Below are 18,683 nucleotides of genomic sequence, written 5' to 3' on the forward strand. Positions count from 1 at the left end.
GACAGATCCGGATCCGGATCCGAATCCGATAAGACACAATCCGATCCGGATCCGATAAGACTCAAATCCGATAGTGAAAATTCGGATCCGAAAATCCGGATCCGATCCGAAAATCCGAATCCGATCCGGAAACTTTTTTTACTTCAAAAATTTTAGCCAAAAAAAATATTTTTTTCAAAAAAATACAATTTTTTTTTTCAAAAAAAAATTATTTTCAGAAAAAAAATTTTAAAAATTTAAAATAAAAAATAAAAATAAAAATACAACTTCTTAAACATTTTTTTTTCAAAATAAAAAATTTACTATTTTTTTTTAAAAAATTAAAATTTTAAAAAAAAATAAAGTTCGGATTCGGATTGATAACGGATTTAATCCGATCCGATCCGGATCCGTATTGAATTACCGGATCCGGATTATCGGATCGATGTTATCGGATTCGGATCCGGATCCGGATCGGATTTTTCGGATCGAATCCGGATCGGATCCGGTCCATTGACAAGCCTAGGGACCTCAAACCCCAGCCGAAGATAAGACCGCCAATGCCTCTTTCTCCGGTCTTAACCAAGAACGGTGTTCTGGAAAACCCCTGCAGTATATGGCTCCCAAACGGGGGCAAAGTGTGGGGCCAAGGTCTTACAGAGGGGTGAAAAATAATCCCCCTTCTATATGATGCATCCAAACGGGGCCTAAGTGGGATAACATAACAAAAGGGAAGTTCATGTCCGCCCCCCATTGACACGCACCCCTCCCGACCCCACCCTCCTCTTCCGAATATACCCCTCAACCTACCCAATCATATTTCTGTGCCAATATTTTCCTTTTCTCCTCCCTCTGAATCAACCCCATTTTTTCTTTTATTTACTTAGTAATCTTTTTATTTTTTTTCCCTTTATTTATTTAATATTATTTAAGTGTTCAAATTTTCAATCTGGTTGAATCGATACAAAGATCTTTTTTTTTTTTATCATTTTATCCTCAGTGGTTATAATAAATTTTTGACTTTAAGGCCTTTCAACGAGCACCCTAAAGCTCCTTATTTAGTTTCAACTCTCTCTTAGTGTACTTATTGAAAAGTCTTAAAGCTAAAAATTCATTACAACCACTTAGGATAAAATGATAAGAAAAATAAGATGTTCGCACTGATTAAAATGAATTGAAAATTGGAACACTTATTTTTGTTACATCGTTTATATATTAAAAATATAGTTAAAAAATTAAGTGTTTCAATTTTCAATATGTTTGAACCGGTGTAAAGATTCTATTTTTTTGATTATTTTATATTAATGGTCATAATAGATTTTTAGCTCTAAGGCCTTTTAATGTGTATCCTAATAGAGCCTTGAAACTAAATAAAGAGTCTTAAGGTGTTTGTTGAAAGGCCTTAGAGTCAAAAATTTATTACAACCATTTAAGATGAAATGATCAGAAAAATAACATCTTCGCACTAGTTCAAACGGAATAAAAATTGGAACACTTATTATTTTACATAGTTTATATATTAAAAAATATAGTTAAAAAATTAAGTGTTTCAATTTTCAATCTATTTGAACCGGTGCAAAGATATTATTTTTCTGATCATTTTATTTTAAATGGTCATAATGAATTTTTGGCTCGTAGGCCTTTTTATGGGCATCCTAAGAGAACTCGAAACTAAATAAAGAGTCTTAGGGTACTCGTTGAAAGGCTTAAGAGCCAAAAATTTATTATGACCATTTAGAATGAAATGATCAGAAAAATAATATTTTTGCACCGGTTCATACAAATTAAAAATTGAAAGACTTATTTTTTTACACAGTTTATATATTAAAAAATATAGTTAAAAATTAAGTATTTCAATTGTCAATCTGTTTGAATCGGTAAAAAGATTTTATTTTTTGATTATTTTATTATAAATGATCTTTTTGGCTCCAAGGCCTTTCAATGGACACTCTAAGAGAGTCTTGAAACTAAATAATGAGTCTTAGAGTGCTCGTTGAAAGGTCTTAGAGCAAAAAATTCATTATGATTATTTAGAATAAAATGATCAAAAAAATACGATCTTCGCCCCTGTTCAACTGAATTGAAAATTGGAGCACTTAATTTTTGAACTATATTTTTTAATATAGAAAAGGTGTATTTATTCGTTTTGAACCGAACACGTTCCAATTTTCATAAATAAACATAATTTAGTTGAAAATATAATTTGAATTAACCAAATTAAAATTAAATAAGTAATTTAATAGATAAAGAAAGAAATTAAATAAATAAGATAAAAGCAATTAAATAAAGAAATGGATTAAAGGGTGGGGTTGGGGTAATTCGGGAAACGGGTGTGGGGTCGGGGGGGTGTGGTGTCAGGCGGGGGGTGGGAAAAGCAATCTACGTGTTTTGTTTGTGCGTGAAGTTGAATAAATTTTGATAAGTCCATGAACATTGAACCGATTTCTTTCGAGCCCTGCTACTGGTACAGAAATCTGTGCACAGATTTTGTGGTGGGGCCCACCACGGGTCCCACACAAATGATCCGAACCGTTTATTAAATGTAAAATATTTTTTCAAGAGTCTCCATAGAAAATTAGCTCAATCTAATACCTATAAGTACTCGATCCAATCATCTAAATTTTCATTCAGATTTTTGGGTAATGAAAAGTTAGATAATTAAATCAAGCACCTATATGTATTGGATTGAGTTGATTTTTTACAAGAATCCTTCAAAAAATGTTTTACATTTAATGAACGGTTCGGATCATTTGTATGGGATCCGTAATGGGTCCCACAAAAAAATCTGTACACAATCTGTGCACAAATTTCTGTACCATTAGCATTTTTGATTTCTTTCAGTAGTCAAATCTTCAATTTTAAAAACACAAAAAAAGGAGGGTGGGGTTTGGGTGGGGAAGCATTTTCGAAATCCCAAGTTTATAATTGACATTACTTGTATTTAGCTGCTGACTTGAAAATGAGAACAAAGAAACATCTCTGAAATTTTTAAAAATGCGATTACTATATTGATTGGGATCACGGTTTTGCAACGTGACGCAATGTAATTGATTTGGAGGAAACAAATGTTTACACCGACGGTGTAAAGAATTTATTCTCTTTGCAAAAATTGAGCTCTATCATCCTTAGGTGAATGGAATTGGCCTAGCCATGATCCAACTTGTTTCAGTAGATTCAGCTTTCACTCCCAGCTTCTTTCCAACCTCAGAGGGATAGAAGGGATGAAGTGGTTTGGACTCTCTCTCCAAATGGGCTTTATCTACTGTCTATCTATCTACCTACTTATAAAACGTGAAGCCCAAAGTGTTCCCCACATTTTTCCCTTCCAAAAATACCCCTCAAAAAGAATTCAAACGACTGAACCAACCCAATAGGAAACAAAACCACGTTGCCCCCTGCACCGTCTCCGCACCTCTGCCTTTTCGAAACGACTCCCACGTTCAACAGTTCAATTTGTTCCGTGACAGATAGGAAGTTGCATGTTCTGAGTTATGGAACAGCTATACTTTCCCTGCAATTTGCTAGACAATACTATTGCATGCCTATTTTACTTTTACTGGGTCTTTTTAACTACTACTTATTACATGAACTAGGTTCGGCCAAGTGCAAAGCACGAATATTATGTGCCCGTTAAAGAGGTTATATTATTTTATTTTGTGGGGAAAATTAATGTTTTTGGTGCTAACGATGTAAACGTAGGAATCATAGTATCCCCACCGTTTGCGAAATTTAAAGTCAATAACCTCAACTGGCCAGGCTCTAAATTCATGCCTAAGCACAATCCATGTGCTTGCACCATTAGCAAGGAAAGTAAGCACGAAGGCCTTTTGGTAGTTTCTGAAACCAAAATGAGAATTTTTAATTACGAAAACAATGGATTCTGTGAAAAGGAATGTGTGGGTAAAACAAAGGCAAACACACACTTGAGCAGAACCAACTGGGACAACATAGTTTAAGTGCCATGCATTAGCGACACCTGGAGTAATATGCTATGAGAACATTGGATATAATAATTGGCAACGCATTGGCAGAAAAGGGACCAAGTAAATGGAAAATATAGTAAATATCAGTAAGAATGGTATACAAGTAAACAAAGTAGGCTAGACCTTCTTCGTTGCACAAGAGGAATGAATGGTACAGAAGACCATCCAACCATTGTGAAAAGATAGAGCTAAATCTCCACTGAACAACACCACCCAAAGGTAGGATCTCATAGTATTCATCAAGAAAAGCACCAAAAGCTGTGTAGGTAATGCGATTTGTTGGACCACGAATTGCAAGTGCACAAGAAACTTTGTTGCCTGCAGCGGTTTGTAAGTAAAAGAGGGCTACTCTTGGAGAGGTCAGCAATGAATTTTTTATGCAAGCCCAGCGCACAAATGGAGCACGAAGCACCATTTCAGCTAAACAACCAAAATTAGAAATGCATGATAGCAAAGTTAAGTAAACGTAGATTGACTGCGCAAAAGAAAAGAAATGGAAGCCAAATATGACAACATATTGATTTTAATTTGTTAATTTTATAATTTTTGATGTCAGGTTGTTTTGGCACCATGAGGAATTTTTTTGCAGGTCAATGATTAATAAGGTTACAAATACCAAGTTCTGTGGGCAAATTTGGCAGGCAAGACCAATCATATGCATAATGCTTTTGAGTAAAACAAACCAAGAAAATGTTAAGTCCACGCATTGGGGTCACTTGCAATTGAAGCAACAACATTCTATGTACATAAGCAAAATTGATTATTATAGCTCCAAAGTGCAGTTTATCAGTTAAAGATTCAACAAAAGAGTACGAGACAAGGAGCAGAAATCTAGCTGGTAAAGCAATCAGCAGTGCATTACATAACAAAAAACTGAAACAGCATGCTTATGGAAACAGCTTCAATTTTAGCAATTTGAAATATCCCAAATCATACAAGGGGGAGTAAACAAGAAGGCTAAGCACATTGGCATGATGCCAAGATAAGCCAACTCTAAGATGTAAGCTACAAACTAAGCAACAACAGGTCACACGCATGCAAGCCCTTGCAGCTGAAAACTGGAAATTGCAGGTGTATTGAACATAAACACTTTACTTTCCAAATCTAGTAATAACATGTGGTAGGACACGATTACATATTTTATTTCAATAAGAAGAGATTATATCCACCAATATATGTTAAAGCAACCCGTCCTTAGGGTCAGATAAAATATCATCACAGCAAACGAATAGAGAGAAGCAAGCAACAAAGACCTGGTTGAAAAGAACATTTTCTGACTTGTCCGGACTTAGTTCTACAACCAAGAAAATGAAAGCTGAAATTAGTAACACAATCAATTGTTTATTTTCTTTAACAAAAACGAGGAGATGCAAACTCTCTCCAGACACCATCAAGAGGACAAACAAAGGCACTGCATATTCAAATACACGGCCTTTGATATTGTGCATTCTATCAATGATACCAGCAAGATGGAATAACAATGGCATTACCAAAACTACCAAGTCAGTTACACCCATTTAAACTGCCTCTAGCGGGAAAGGCTAAAAGAGAACAAAAAAGCCAATGACTTAAAAAGAGAACAAACCAATTCTGAGCCAGGATATAGGTGATAAATAATATTAATACATTTATTGCATCTGCAATCTCTATCATAACAACAATTAGAACGTCATTATTACCAAACGCCTCCATAAATTTAGGATTGGCCGATGATTTGGGATTTGCAACAAAATGGAAATCAAATGATGAGTTTAGTACATAACCTGTAATTCTGGCAAAAAGATTGAATGGAACTAAACAAGTATACTTTCTATACAGACATAATTCACTTTGAGCTTTATATGAAATGACCAAATTGCTAACAGCTGCAAGATTTATATTTGTAACCTGTCAAAAACAGAACCAAACAAAAGCTAAAGCTGCAATATTTGGCTTTGGAAAAGATAGATTGTAGTTTAACAGAGAAATAAAATAGTTTTAACATACCTATTCAAAGAGACAAGTAATAAGAACCCAAAAGTAAAGCCACTATGAAGACTAATGAGGCGGTAACTTATGACCTTTGAATATGGCAAAACCAGGCTGAAAATTGTTTTTGTATAACTGCACATTTGTTTCTTTGAAGCGACGTCCCTCATCGCCTGGGTATCAAAATAATATGAAGTATATAAGCGTGAGGGCACCCTCATTCAAGAGCTAGCTTTTGGAGTTGAGTTCTATCCAAGACCGTGTAACATGGTATGAGGCCTAAGGGTGAGAATAAAAACCAACTAAACCAAACCAGTGGATTGGTTGATTTCTAGAGGTAATCGGTTTGGTAAAAACCAAACTGGAAAAATTGGTTTGGTGTGGTTTGTCACCTTCCAAACTGGACAGACCGTGTGTGTGTGTGTGTGTGTATATATATATATAATTATATAACACTTAACAGTATGAGAAGAGATAAAACTTCGCTGTAACAATAGGTCAAAGTTAAAAGGTAAAAGAAGCACCTAAAAAAAGAAAAGAAAATAAACTACAAGGTGGTGTTCTACTGGTTTTTTTCTTTATTGCTTAATCCTACTGGTTTTGTTCTCGTAGTGTGCTATGAGGTGTTTACAATAATTGTGGATCTTGTGCTTGGAGTTCAGAGCAGATTTGTACGCTACCAAGTCTCGTGTTTCTTATGCTTGGAGTTCACAAAGAAAGAAAACCTAGGTAAGGCAAACATAGAGACGCAAACCACACCATAAGGAAAAAGCAAAAAGGCAGAAAAAATCCCTGAAATTGATTGCAAAGTGAGGACTTGCCATTCTTCCAAGACTCCTTGGCTTTTTGTCCAGCAGAAACAACGAGTTCAAAGGGAAGAGGTGCTAAAGATAACCAATGCTCATGCTTTGGGCCTGCTATATCTGCACATATGTCTATAGAGTAGGCAAGCAAAAATTGGGAGAATTAAAAAATAAGGTGATGGAATCACCACGGAAGTTGGCCACTCATTCAAAGCTAACAGCAGAACAATGGTATACAAGCAAATCTTGGAATTAACTTAATTTGATAAAAATATTAAATAGATTGGTGTCTAACAACTTGTTGCCTCACAAAATCATGCTTCATACAATACATACCCTCTATAAACTAAATTAGAAGATCGAAAAAATGAGATAAATCTTTAAAATGACACTGATTTTTCATTCAACACAATACATGAAAATTTTACTAATGAAACAACTAATATGCCACTCTTTAATGCTTTCTGCTTCGTTGTGTTTAGTTCTTTCCAGGACGGCTATTTTCTAGATGCTCTCCCTCCTAGTTTGTAAAGCATTGAGGTGCCCCTTTTAAACATACTTTGCTTGGTTTTACTAACTTGCTCAATTACTAAAAATAATTTCCCACTCTTTCACAATAATAGCAAGTCTTGACAATTTGACACACATACAAAAAAATACTTAAAAAAGAAGAACAATCACTATGTTCGGAAGGCCATTTAGAGTTTTTGTTTCAAAAAGTTGTTTTTGAATGCCATTTACATATGTGGGGCCAAAAAGTAACTTCCAAGGCCGGCAAAGACTGCTTTTGACTTTAAATTCTGACTATTGCAGGTTTGGGAAGAATTTTCGAGAGAGAGAGATGAGTCGTGGTCGAAAATGATATGTGTACCGCTGGGTCTTCTCCGGCACCGGACAGTTGATCGGAGCCGTCCAAAAATTCAAAAAAAAAAAACCGAGTGGTCTTATGCAAGAATCAACGACATCTGAGGTGTATAGGATGCTTGATCGAAGCACTCATTTTTTGTGTATATATGTATATATGTGTATATACACGAAAAATGGGTGCTCAGATCAAACACCCTACACACCTTGGATGGCATTGATTCTAAAGTAAGCCCACTCGGTTTATTTTTATAGAATTTTTTGACGGTTCAGATCGGCCGTCCGGTGACCGAAGAAGGCCCGATGTGGCCGATCGGTACGAATTCTCTACGCTCCAATCGGTGCACATAGCAATACTGGTTCTGGAGAGAGGGAGTAATTGAAGAGAGAGAGAGGGAGAGAAACGGGAGACTTTTGTCCAACTTGCCTTTTATCCATCAGTTTTTCTTTTTACTTTTGTCCAACTTGCCTTTTATCCATCAGTTTTTCTTTTTTCCTTTTCTGTCAGTCTCGGTAAAGGGTCCCACATATTTTTGAAATAATTCATCCAATCACATGTTTTTACATTTTAACTCAAAATTTTCAATCCAAAATTGCGAACCAAACACAGCAAATAGAATTTGCCTAGCCAAGGCTAATCAAATTATTATTGCAATCAACCTTTTTTTCTATCACAAAGAATGCACTTGATGAGGAGAATATTCACACCTAATAACCCTCAACTTTCCATCAATTTTTCAAATCAGCCCATGTCTCTCTCTAGCGACAAAACCGTAACCCAGAAATTTGATTCACAAAGAATTACTCCATATATACAGTAATAATCCTAACCAAAAATTAAAACCCAAAATCAAAATCCTAACTAAAAATCAAAGTCTGTGATCAAACCCTAACCCAAAAATTCTGAATCCGGAAATCAAACTCTGTGAAAAAAAACCCCAGGTTGCTACTCTGGGGCAGAAAAACCACACAGCACTAAAAAGAGCAGCACAAAACAAAATCCCAACAACAACACCTAATCTGGGCAGTCACCTCTCAGCCAACACCAGAAATGCAACCGGTCGCACGAGATCGAAGAAATCGCCGCAGAACCCCCCCCCCCCCCCCTCTCTCTCCAGATGTTCCACGGAAACCAAATGAAGAAATGAAAAGCACAGGGGGAGGAAAGAAACAAAAGGCACAAGGGGAGGGAAGAAGCCCGAGGAGAAGCGAAAAAAAAAAAAAGAAAGGATAAAACCGGAGAAGAGAGAGGAACAAAGACAAATACCTGATGGTGATGCAGTTGATGGAGTAGAGAATCTGTGTGGTGGTGCGATGCAGCGGTCGTGGATCGGAGGGGTAGAGAGAGTGAACAGAGAGAGAACAGAGAGGGAGGCGCTGTCAATGGAGACGATCACAACACGCAACAATAAAGGAAGCAGCTAACGCGAACAACTGTAGACGGACGCAGACGGGAACAAAATGACGCAACTACCCCCATACCCTGGGCAATCCGTTAAATGGGCCAAATTAAAGGGTAAATTGGTCCAAATTGAATTTAAGACATCCGAAAAAACTGCCTCTTTTTATATAAGGCTTTTGGATACACTCAGTACGCGATAGTATGCGATCGCAGATCATGATTTCAATGAATATTGTAATCCAAATTTAAATGCCAGTTCTAACTCCATCGTTGGCAAGGGCAATCACCATGATAGCAGCAGTTTCCATTACCCATGACCGAGGGTTCCACATAAAGCCTAAGAACTTCAAGAATTTACTCTCCTCAAATGCTGAGGAGATAGTAAACTTTGTATCAGAATTACAGTCCAAAAAAGCCAACAGATTGGAAATACAAAAGGAGGGTGGTAGATAAGAATAGATACCTTCTCCTCGAGTTTGTTATAGCTATAAAGCTCAAGCCTTTGCTGAGCAGACTGAATAAACGTTCTTTGCAACATCTTAGATTCTCAAAAACTTCCTCAATGGGTATGTTTTCCTGCACTCAAAAACCCAATTCCATTAAACTCCAAGAACAAAAAACAAAACAAAAGCAACAAATTTGACACGGCATAATCAAGAAAATCACATGTTACTATCAGATATCAAATCCACAGCTTCCTTCAACACAACTTGCAGAACTATTTCAAGCCCCTCTCTCTCTCTCTCTCTAAACCCACAATTTACTACTTGCATGTTTCCAATGAGACAATCATCAATAAATAAAAAAATTTGAAAAATGATTGTAATGAGCTGCAATAAACTTCACACACCAAATCTTCTCGGCTAAGTGTGTTTAATTCTCTAAGGCGGTGTCTGGATTTGGATTGTCTTCATTCTTTTTGCTATACGATTTCCTTTCATGCGATAAATCCCTTCATAAATCTGCAATGCATATGTACAAAAGCAATATGGTATTATGAACCGATGCTCCTCATTATAAGTTCATATCTCGGGACAAGGTAAGATTGCCAAGCTAAAACTTTAAACAAGCTCGAAATGACACGAGTCACCAGTCATACCACGATATTGAATAGCATAAGTTCAATCACAAACACATTAAATTGCATACTTGTGTATATTGCAATAGTTGCAATCGAAAATTACAACACAGTAGAAGAAGCACAAACCTTCCCCTTAGCGATAAACATCCCGGAGATAGTTCGAACCTCGCTAAGCTTGCTCTTTCCAGATTCATTGTCGGCAACAGCTGATCTTTTCAGCTCTGATTTTGCCTGAATACATCCCAATAACCAAATTAATCAACTTAATAGTCCTAAGAGCCACTTTGAATTGCGAGAAAATGAGTGATAAGAAAGGGGGAGCCAATAAAAAAAAAATCATCTTTGTACTTTTCTCTCCACTGGTAAGAGTGCACGTGCCTTGCACGTGGAATTCTTCAAATTCAGATTGCAAATGAGTCGGCAAGTATGCAACTAATGTTTCTATGATCTAGAGATTGATAATTTGAGGGCTAATCCCTATTCATATCATTCCAAAGCTTAAGTAAAATCCAGTTTATGTTTTTACATGGTATTAGAACCTAAAAAATCGCAACAAATGCTGAATGTGGCAATCTATTTTTTGCACCTATAAATGAATACACAATCTCGCATGATCAATCATTTCCAACTACCTTAACAAGGAACATCATCTGTTTATCTATCCAAAAAAAAAAAAAGAAACTTGATATGTTTACAAGGAAACCAAGGACTTGTTACAGTTGCACCAATAGCTTGTCTAAGAATGAAGCTATGGACCAACTTCACTGAGAATTCAGAATTACTTTAACATCAATTGTGAGTAGACTAACATCACCCAATTCTAGTTGGTTCAGCTTCATCAACAAGGAAAACAGAGTATCCATTGTATGCTTTAACCCAACTACTTGCCCTAGAATGGTCCATAAAAAAACATCAGAAGCAATACAGTTAGAAAAGACAGCATTCAGGCTAAGAAACACAACCATTACCAATGACATGGTGACATTATGTGAGATTTAAACCTTAATAATTAGAATCCCCTCCTTTGGGAAGTTATATGATAAATTCCCAGCAAAAACAGATGACTGAAATTGATCGACCAACAAAGTTAGTAGACATAGTAAGTCCTTGTTCTTGATTGAGCATTTTAAAGATTGTTATCTTTAATCTTTAAGAGAATACTTTGTTAAATGAATTTTTGTGATTGCACCCATTGGAAGAAAGTACACTCAAAGTGATCCAATGTAGCCTATATAGCACGGATTCTTCATCAGAGTCCATGACCTAGTGTCAAACGCTTTTTAAAAACCAACACTCTCTAGACACGTATTTGACACTCAAATCCGTAGTATCCTTAGTTTTCTCAACGTTTCTCATGACAATCACAAAAATTGTATGTATTTTCTTCCAAGAGAGAGAGATGTATTATTGGAATGGATTTTACCTTCTTAACATGAGTGGACATGTGCATGAAATCAAATAGCTCATCTCTATTTTGTGAGTAATTTTCCCGGATTGTGTCCACGTGTCAGTGTCGTGTCCGTATCATTTCACTTGTTCATTCTGCGCTATATAGAAAGGCAAGAAGTAAGCAACTATATAAATAAATATAAAATGGAATATCCTTAAACTTCTACATATAGACCCAAATTAATAGTAAACCCACCATTAATGCAAGAGTAGGCCTTCAAACAATACAGAGGTAGTTTTTCTCATCTTCTTTCATTTCATTCCACTATTTTCTAATTCAATATATGACAAACCCTCACTTTGGGAGGGGGTGTCAACAACACCAAATCAAGTACTCATTTGAAGGATGTAGACACCCCATTCTGGACTGTCCAGATAACATTACTTGTCGATCTATTATTTCCCCAATGATGATTATAGTCGAGAACAGTCTGAGGATGATGGTGTGTTTGAGCTTTTAGCATCCCGAGCCTCTTTCAAACCCATGTCAAACCCTTCAAACCAGAGCCAAACGGCCCCAGCAAAACCCAACTAGCTTACGCCAGTACTTTGGTGACGTACGCCAGTTAACTGCCACGTGTCAGTCATCGACCGTTGACACAGTTATAACTGGCGCACGCCGGTCCATATGTGGCGCACGCCAGTCAAATCCAGTCAAATCAACTTTATTCAACCACATGGACGAGACTTTTGTGCCACCCTAACGTCGGCCACAGTAGCCCCTGATGATTATATCGTCCAGGCCCGTCCCCCTTCTCTCCTACACCCCCCATCAAGGCAAGTCCCATGCATTTAATGCATGGGAGGCTCCCTTCCTTAAGCAACCAGCCAAACAGGGCCTTAGCACCAGACTGATCTCAATTTCTCTCTCCCCTATAAATACCCCCCTTGCATTCATTTGCAAGGGGTTAGATACATTAAGAAGAAGAAGCCTTCTTTCTCCTCCCTTCTTGCTCCCTATCTCTCTTCCCCCATTGAAAGAGAAAGGAAAGCAACCCACTTCCATACACCCTACTGATATACAGTCACCATCTAAACCTTCACCTCCAAGCCTCAAGCTCAATACCACCTTCAAACCTCAACACAAAAAGGTATACCACCTTTGTGTTCCTTTCTGTTTTCAACTCCTGAGGGGGACCAGTAAGGTCCAGGCTAGTAAGTGATACTAGTCCTGGCCTTAAACTGGTAAAATACAACGGTCGTGTGAGGCAAGACGTGGCGCGCGCCAGTAATCCTATGCCGTACGCCAGTTATGGCAGTACGAGCACTACTGGCGTGGGGATCATGGATCGCCCTTTATGCTATCATGTCTTTCTTTCAATCACCTTAGCATGCTAAATAACCAGTTTACTACTTTCTGTATGTTTAAAGTTGCTTAGTCGTAGTAATTAATGCTTACTCCTTATCTGTTTGGAAGGCCTCTGGGATCCTTCTGGTCATGCTCCAGAGCCCAGGTGATGCAAAGCCAAGCACTGGGTAATAGACATAACTGGCGTACGGGGTCATATGACTAGCGTACGGCAGTTGTATCTAGGAGCCAGTGACTAGCCCTTGCATCCTAGCTTTGTTTTGGGCCTCTTTTCTGTCCCCACACTGTTTTTGGGGTATTCCGTTGTCTTTCGTGGCTTGAAGCCATTTCATCTGTCTGTAACTATGTATATTCTGCTCTATTAACTGTATGGTTTGTCCTGGGTGTGCGCTGGTCCCTTTCCAGAGCCCAGAGGATTGCAAACAAAGACTGGGGAACCAAGTGAGTGGAGTACGCCAGTTGGGTTGTGGCGTGCGCAGGTCCTATCTGCGTGCACTGGTTCGATCAGTGCACGCTGATACGGAGCCTGTTCACGACCCTGCAGAGCAGCGTACTCCAATTTGTTCGGGTTGCTCAGTGCTTGTTCTCAATCTATATTTATCATTGCAAGCAAATCATCCATAAACATTTTGTCACATAATCACAGCTTGTTACAGTTTTAACCCCCATTAACTGTTCCCCCGCCCTAACTGGCTAAAAAATGATCAAATGAGAGAAAAATGCAAACGTTTTATAAAAAAATGCCCGAGTAGAGACCGATCTCCGGATTGGGCGAGAGGGGTGCCATAAAACCCTTCCCCTCTCGTAACCTGGCTCCCGAACCTCAGATATTGAAGGTGACGACGGTCCAGTCTATAAGCCTTTCTCAAAATCAAACCAACGTGGCAAACGTTTTCGAGTTCGGTTCCTTGGGTGCATTCACCACTAAAACCCGAGTGGCGACTCTGAATCGAAGCGTTTCGCCGCGCTTTTCCGAAAAAGGGCCGCGCCCGAATTTTGTAAACGAAAATCTCCGGGTCACGTGCCCACAGTGGCGACTCCGTTGGGGAACTCATCGCGTTAATTGGTATTTGGCAATTAACACACGATTGAACAAATTTCAAAAGCTTGTCAAAACAGTACGCTTCGCGCTGCTGAAGAACGGAATGGTAAAATAACAGGATCTCAGCATCCGACTAATCCGAACTGGGGCTTTTACTATTGTTCGCTCATGTGGTTTTCTCCAAGTATTAGTTAACAAAAGTGAGCCAAACTTCAAAGAGCATTTATTTCAAAAGCGTTGCATTTCTCTCTCGTCAAATCATTCTTCGGCATTCTTCTTTCGCGATCGATGTTTGGTCAGCCCCGTTGAGGTGTTTTAGGTAACCGGCACAATTTATTGGAGCCTGGGGTCCTCGAACGCCCAACAACCTTGGACGATGATGAATCGTACTACTGTTCGACCATTGCTTTGCTCTACGCGTTGCAGTGGGAGGTATATCGCGGCTCTAGTCAGAGGAACCCCTTTAAGCCAAAACCGGCCTCTACAGCGCTTACAAAGCACTAGAACCTTTCAACCTAAGACAGGAACCCGCAGGGTAGGATTATTTGCATCTAACCCCCATATCCTGTCTATGTGTTACCGCTTTCCTTATTGCATGTCTGTATATACATTCATGACCATTTTGCGTAAGAGCATTCTAGGGCGGCTTTTAGGTTGTCTTTCGTCGAGTTTGTCTCGCGCCCCTTTGACGTTGCCTTGGCCCGATGACGAGTCGTGCATCTCGATGTTGCACGTTACCAAAAATTTTCAAGTCCTTAATCAATGAGACTTCGGGAAATCAACACTTTCTAAGTCTTTGCCCAATACCCCATCGAGGTTTCAAGCCGAAAAACTAGGAACAACGGAGAGAATGACGTGATGCTTACACCACCCAGGTTAAAAGTGCTAATCACTTACATCGCTCAAGCTCCGGCACAGTGCTGCTTACGCCACTTAGGTTACGGTATCATGCCATCTACACCGAGTTGTTCCGAAACCAAACTTTGAAACTCCGAGAAGGGTGAGTGCCAAAGGCTTAGGCTGTTTTGGCATCTCTTAGTAACGTTCGATTCAATCAAGGATACACCGTCGAAAAGAAAATCCGAGGATTCTATGGCAACTGTCCGAGTGTCGTAAAGCAGACTCCCTCTAGTTCTAGAATCTAGGAGGACACCGACGACGTTGGCATGATTTTCTTTCCATTCTTGTCGTTTCTTTCAAATAAAATGATTGCAGGCTGCCACTGAGCTCTTATACTTTGCTGTCTAGTCATGCCGATCTCAGAGCAGGGCTCCGAAATCAAGAGCCAAACCTACTTGGGACCGTCCGTCGAGTCCGTTTGAGGATTTGAATTGGGGGTTTGTCTTTCAGTCGACCGCAACGGAAACTCTTGCCTGCACTGTGTCACGGGAGGATTCACCGCCGACTACTCCACACGAGTCCCCTCCATCTACTCCGTCCCTGCCAGCATCTCCAAAGCTTGTTAAAACAGAAGTTCTAGCCATGGCAGATGTCCCACCTCCGAATCTCGCTACTGTGTTGGCCGATCTACAGCATAACCTAGCCATCATGCAGCAAAAGGCCGACCAGGCCGACGCCTCCATGGCCAATCTCTGAACCCTAATCGAAGAACGACTTCCCCTTTTAGCAGGAGGGGAAGGTGGCGAAAGGCGAGAACGGGAAGTCGCTGCCGAAGAGGAACCACTGATCGAGAATCCTGCTCCAAGCCCAGAAATGGCAGCTTTGGTCGCCAAAATGGCCAAGTTGGAAGAGACAGTTGCTAAGTCCGAAAGAAAAGGGGCAGAAGTGCTAGACATGGATCGCCTTTGCCCGTTCCCGAATGCCAGGTTGCCCGATCGGTTCAAAATGCCCGACTTTGTGAAGTTTGATGGAACCGGAGATCCGAAAACTCATCTGTTGGCCTACCATGGCGCAATGAAACTACACGGTGTTGGGGAGGATGCCATGGCTCAGTTGTTTCCATAAACCCTTGCCGGTCCCGCCTTCCAGTGGTTCTTATCACTCGATATTTCCAAGAGACGGACATGGGAAGACATCGGCACGGCCATCAATGCTCAGTACAGTTACAACGCCCAGCTCAAAATGACCACCCGGGAGTTGGAATCCACTAAGATGAACGCAAAGGAGTCCTTTGCAGACTTTATCCAGCGATGGAGGGCCAAGGCCGCTCTCATGCCCGATCGCCCGAGCGAGAAGGACCAGATCCGTATCATCTCCCGTAACCTGCAGCCGGACTTTGCCAAAAATCTCGTCTTGGTTCAAGGGGCAAACTTTGAGACCTTCTACGACTCTGGTTTGGCCATCGAAGAAGCCCTCAAAACTGGTGTTCTGCCCAGGAGCGACAATTCCTCCTCCACCTCGGCCTCAAAATCGAAACCCCGTGCATACACCGGAAACAGCACTGCTTTGTTCGGTGGCAACAGCTATGCCAACGCAAACTCTGCTAACAACCCCTCTGCCCAAAGCTCCAACCACATTGCCGACATCAACCAAGTTCAAACCCCTCAAAGACCCCGAAACCGCAACCAACCCTGTAACTTCGCCAATTTCGAGGCACCACTTTCCTCGGTATTGGAGAAGTTAATCAAAACCGGGCACCTTAGGCCTCTAGCCCCAACTCCACTTCCTCAAAATCCACCCCCTAGCCATAACCCCAACGCTTTCTGTGCGTATCACCAAACGCCCGGCCATTACACTGACTCTTGTTATCGCCTCCGTCATGCGATACAAGACTTGGTGGACAATGGCACCCTTCCAACTCCGCCTACCAAGCCCAACGTCATCTCCAATTCCTTGCCTACACACGACCCCAACCCTCAAGTAAACCAGATAAACCTCAGCTCCACCACATTCAACTCCACCGACCATATTACCTCAACCAGCAACCCAAAACCAGTCGTACCCTTTCCTTCCGAACCAAGCATTAACATGATGGCAGCCGGTTGGGCCATGGAGGACAAAGCCAAGGAATGGGAAGAGCTTTGCAATGACTGGGTCGAACAGTACAACATGGGGTTTCCCGCACACCCTCAAGCCAATCAGATATGGCTAGACCAGTGGGAAGGCGAGTGGAACGCGGCACAGGCTGACCCTCTGGATGGTCTCTTTTTGTTCGCGCTCTTTTACCAGCCCGAACTGAACCAAGTTGAGGTAGAAGCCGAGGAATATGTGTGGGATCCGCAACCCGATGAATGGCAAATGGGTCAGGGTCTCGAGGCCGATTTGAACCAGGACGACATCAGTGAGGAGTATTGGGACCACTTTCAAGAAGGGGAGATTGTGCCCAATATCCGTCGCCCGCTCGGCGTCGTGCTACCTTTGGTGGATACGATTACCGGGATGGTCGGCCGCTGCGCCCATGAGGTTGACCCTACTCTCGACATCGTCTCCGTGGAGCAGCCTCGCCCTATCATTTCGGCCCCCGGAGACGACTGCTCGATCATTGTCCTGGATGCGCCTCCGGCCGATCTTTGGGATGCAGAAGAAACCATTAAGACTCCACCGCCTACTGATATTTGGGACGTCGACAATATCGTCGATCTAAACATGGGGAGCGAAGTATGGACCGTCAACACTGCTCTCGTCGACGGAGGATTTTGGGACGTTTCGTTCGTCACTAACCCGGGGGCGCCCTTTGAGGAAGAGGCTGCTCAGGACCCTACCTTTTGGGAAGGACTAGTGATGGAGGGTTTGGAATGGGACACAGCTCTGGGGCCAGACTCATCCGCAACGGTGGCGTTAGCAGACAAGGGAAAGCGCAAGCAAGAAGAGGTACCGGTCGATCTGTGGGATTCTATTGACTCGTCTTCTTGGTGGGATATGGCCAACGTCACCAGGAGTGGCCGAGTGTTTCAGCCATCCAACCTCCAAGCTGGAAGCTCTTCCAATCCGCCGGCCCAGAAAACCACCGCTCCCGCTGCTCAGAGGAATGATCCGCTCTTTCCGAATGGGGTTCCAAAAGAAGACGCCATTTTGAAACAGCTTGAACGGATTCTGGCCACCGTCTCTATCTGGGGTTTGATATCGTCATCAAAGGAGCATCGTGAAAAGCTATCCTCCGCGTTGGCCCGGCTCACAGTACCAATTGACATCACTCCCAAGGCCATGATTGCTCTCGTGCTGCCACTCCTCTCTAAGCATTCCGTCACATTCACCGAGAGGGATCTGCCCATCGAAAGAACCGCTCACAATCGCCCGCTGCACATCACCGTCAAGTGCCGGGGACATTGGGTGCCAACCGTACAAATCGACAATGGCTCTGCCATCAATGTTTGCCCAATGAGGGTTGCTTACCGTTTGGGGCTCTCAAAGAGTGATTTAACGCCCTCCAATCTGGCCGTCAAGGCGTACGACAGCACTCGCCGCATGGTGGAGGGAACTCTGATACTGAAACTGGATGCTGAGGGCTTCGAGATGGACGTAGAATTCCACGTGGTCGATGTCCCTGCTACTTTTAACCTGCTGCTGGGCAGGCCGTGGCTTCATAGGGCCGACATCATGGCAGTACCTTCAACCCTGCACCAGAAGGTCATGCTGGGGCTTCCTACCGGGACTTTGACAATCTGCGGGGACTCTGGGATCCGCCCACTCACAGATGACGGAACGCCTGTCTTGGGAATCATGCACCGGGAGGAGGACTCAGACTTTGGAGGATTCTCTTTCGACACATCTGGCTCAGTCCTCGCCATCGCCATGGATGACGATTTCACCATAAGCTCAACCGTCCTCGAAATGATGAGGAAAATGTCGTTCATGCCTGGCCTAGGACTCGGCGTCAACCAACAAGGGATCGCTGAGTTTCCT

The 18,683-nt window shown here is 41.4% G+C and overlaps 2 protein-coding genes across 4 annotated transcripts in view; both read right to left on the minus strand.

The window, feature by feature from the left end:
- Positions 1 to 3,614: 3,614 nt before the first annotated feature.
- LOC131326953 (uncharacterized) lies at positions 3,615 to 4,593 on the minus strand. Its single transcript, XM_058359875.1, has 2 exons — positions 4,086 to 4,593; positions 3,615 to 3,955 (listed from the first exon to the last, which is right to left on the minus strand). The coding sequence occupies exons 1-2, from the start codon at positions 4,375 to 4,377 to the stop codon at positions 3,624 to 3,626; spliced, it is 624 nt and encodes a 207-aa protein (XP_058215858.1). The 5' UTR covers positions 4,378 to 4,593; the 3' UTR covers positions 3,615 to 3,623.
- A 3-nt stretch (positions 4,594 to 4,596) lies between these two features.
- Positions 4,597 to 18,683, minus strand: part of LOC131326954 (uncharacterized) — a 29,980-nt gene continuing 15,893 nt past the window's right edge. For 2 of the 3 annotated variants that reach the window (XM_058359876.1, XM_058359877.1), the window contains 4 exons: positions 10,863 to 11,627; positions 10,207 to 10,311; positions 9,463 to 9,575; positions 4,597 to 6,865 (listed from right to left, as the gene is read on the minus strand). In XM_058359876.1, coding sequence (XP_058215859.1) covers positions 6,832 to 6,865; positions 9,463 to 9,575; positions 10,207 to 10,311; positions 10,863 to 11,057 — 447 coding nt within the window. In that variant the 5' untranslated portion in view covers positions 11,058 to 11,627 and the 3' untranslated portion in view covers positions 4,597 to 6,831. Of the gene's footprint in view, positions 6,866 to 9,462; positions 9,576 to 10,067; positions 10,312 to 10,862; positions 11,628 to 18,683 lie in introns of those variants that run through there. The other variant, XR_009200138.1, reaches the window with a different exon arrangement.

The sequence above is a fragment of the Rhododendron vialii genome, chromosome 5a (assembly GCF_030253575.1).
Source record: "Rhododendron vialii isolate Sample 1 chromosome 5a, ASM3025357v1".
NCBI lineage: Eukaryota > Viridiplantae > Streptophyta > Magnoliopsida > Ericales > Ericaceae > Rhododendron > Rhododendron vialii.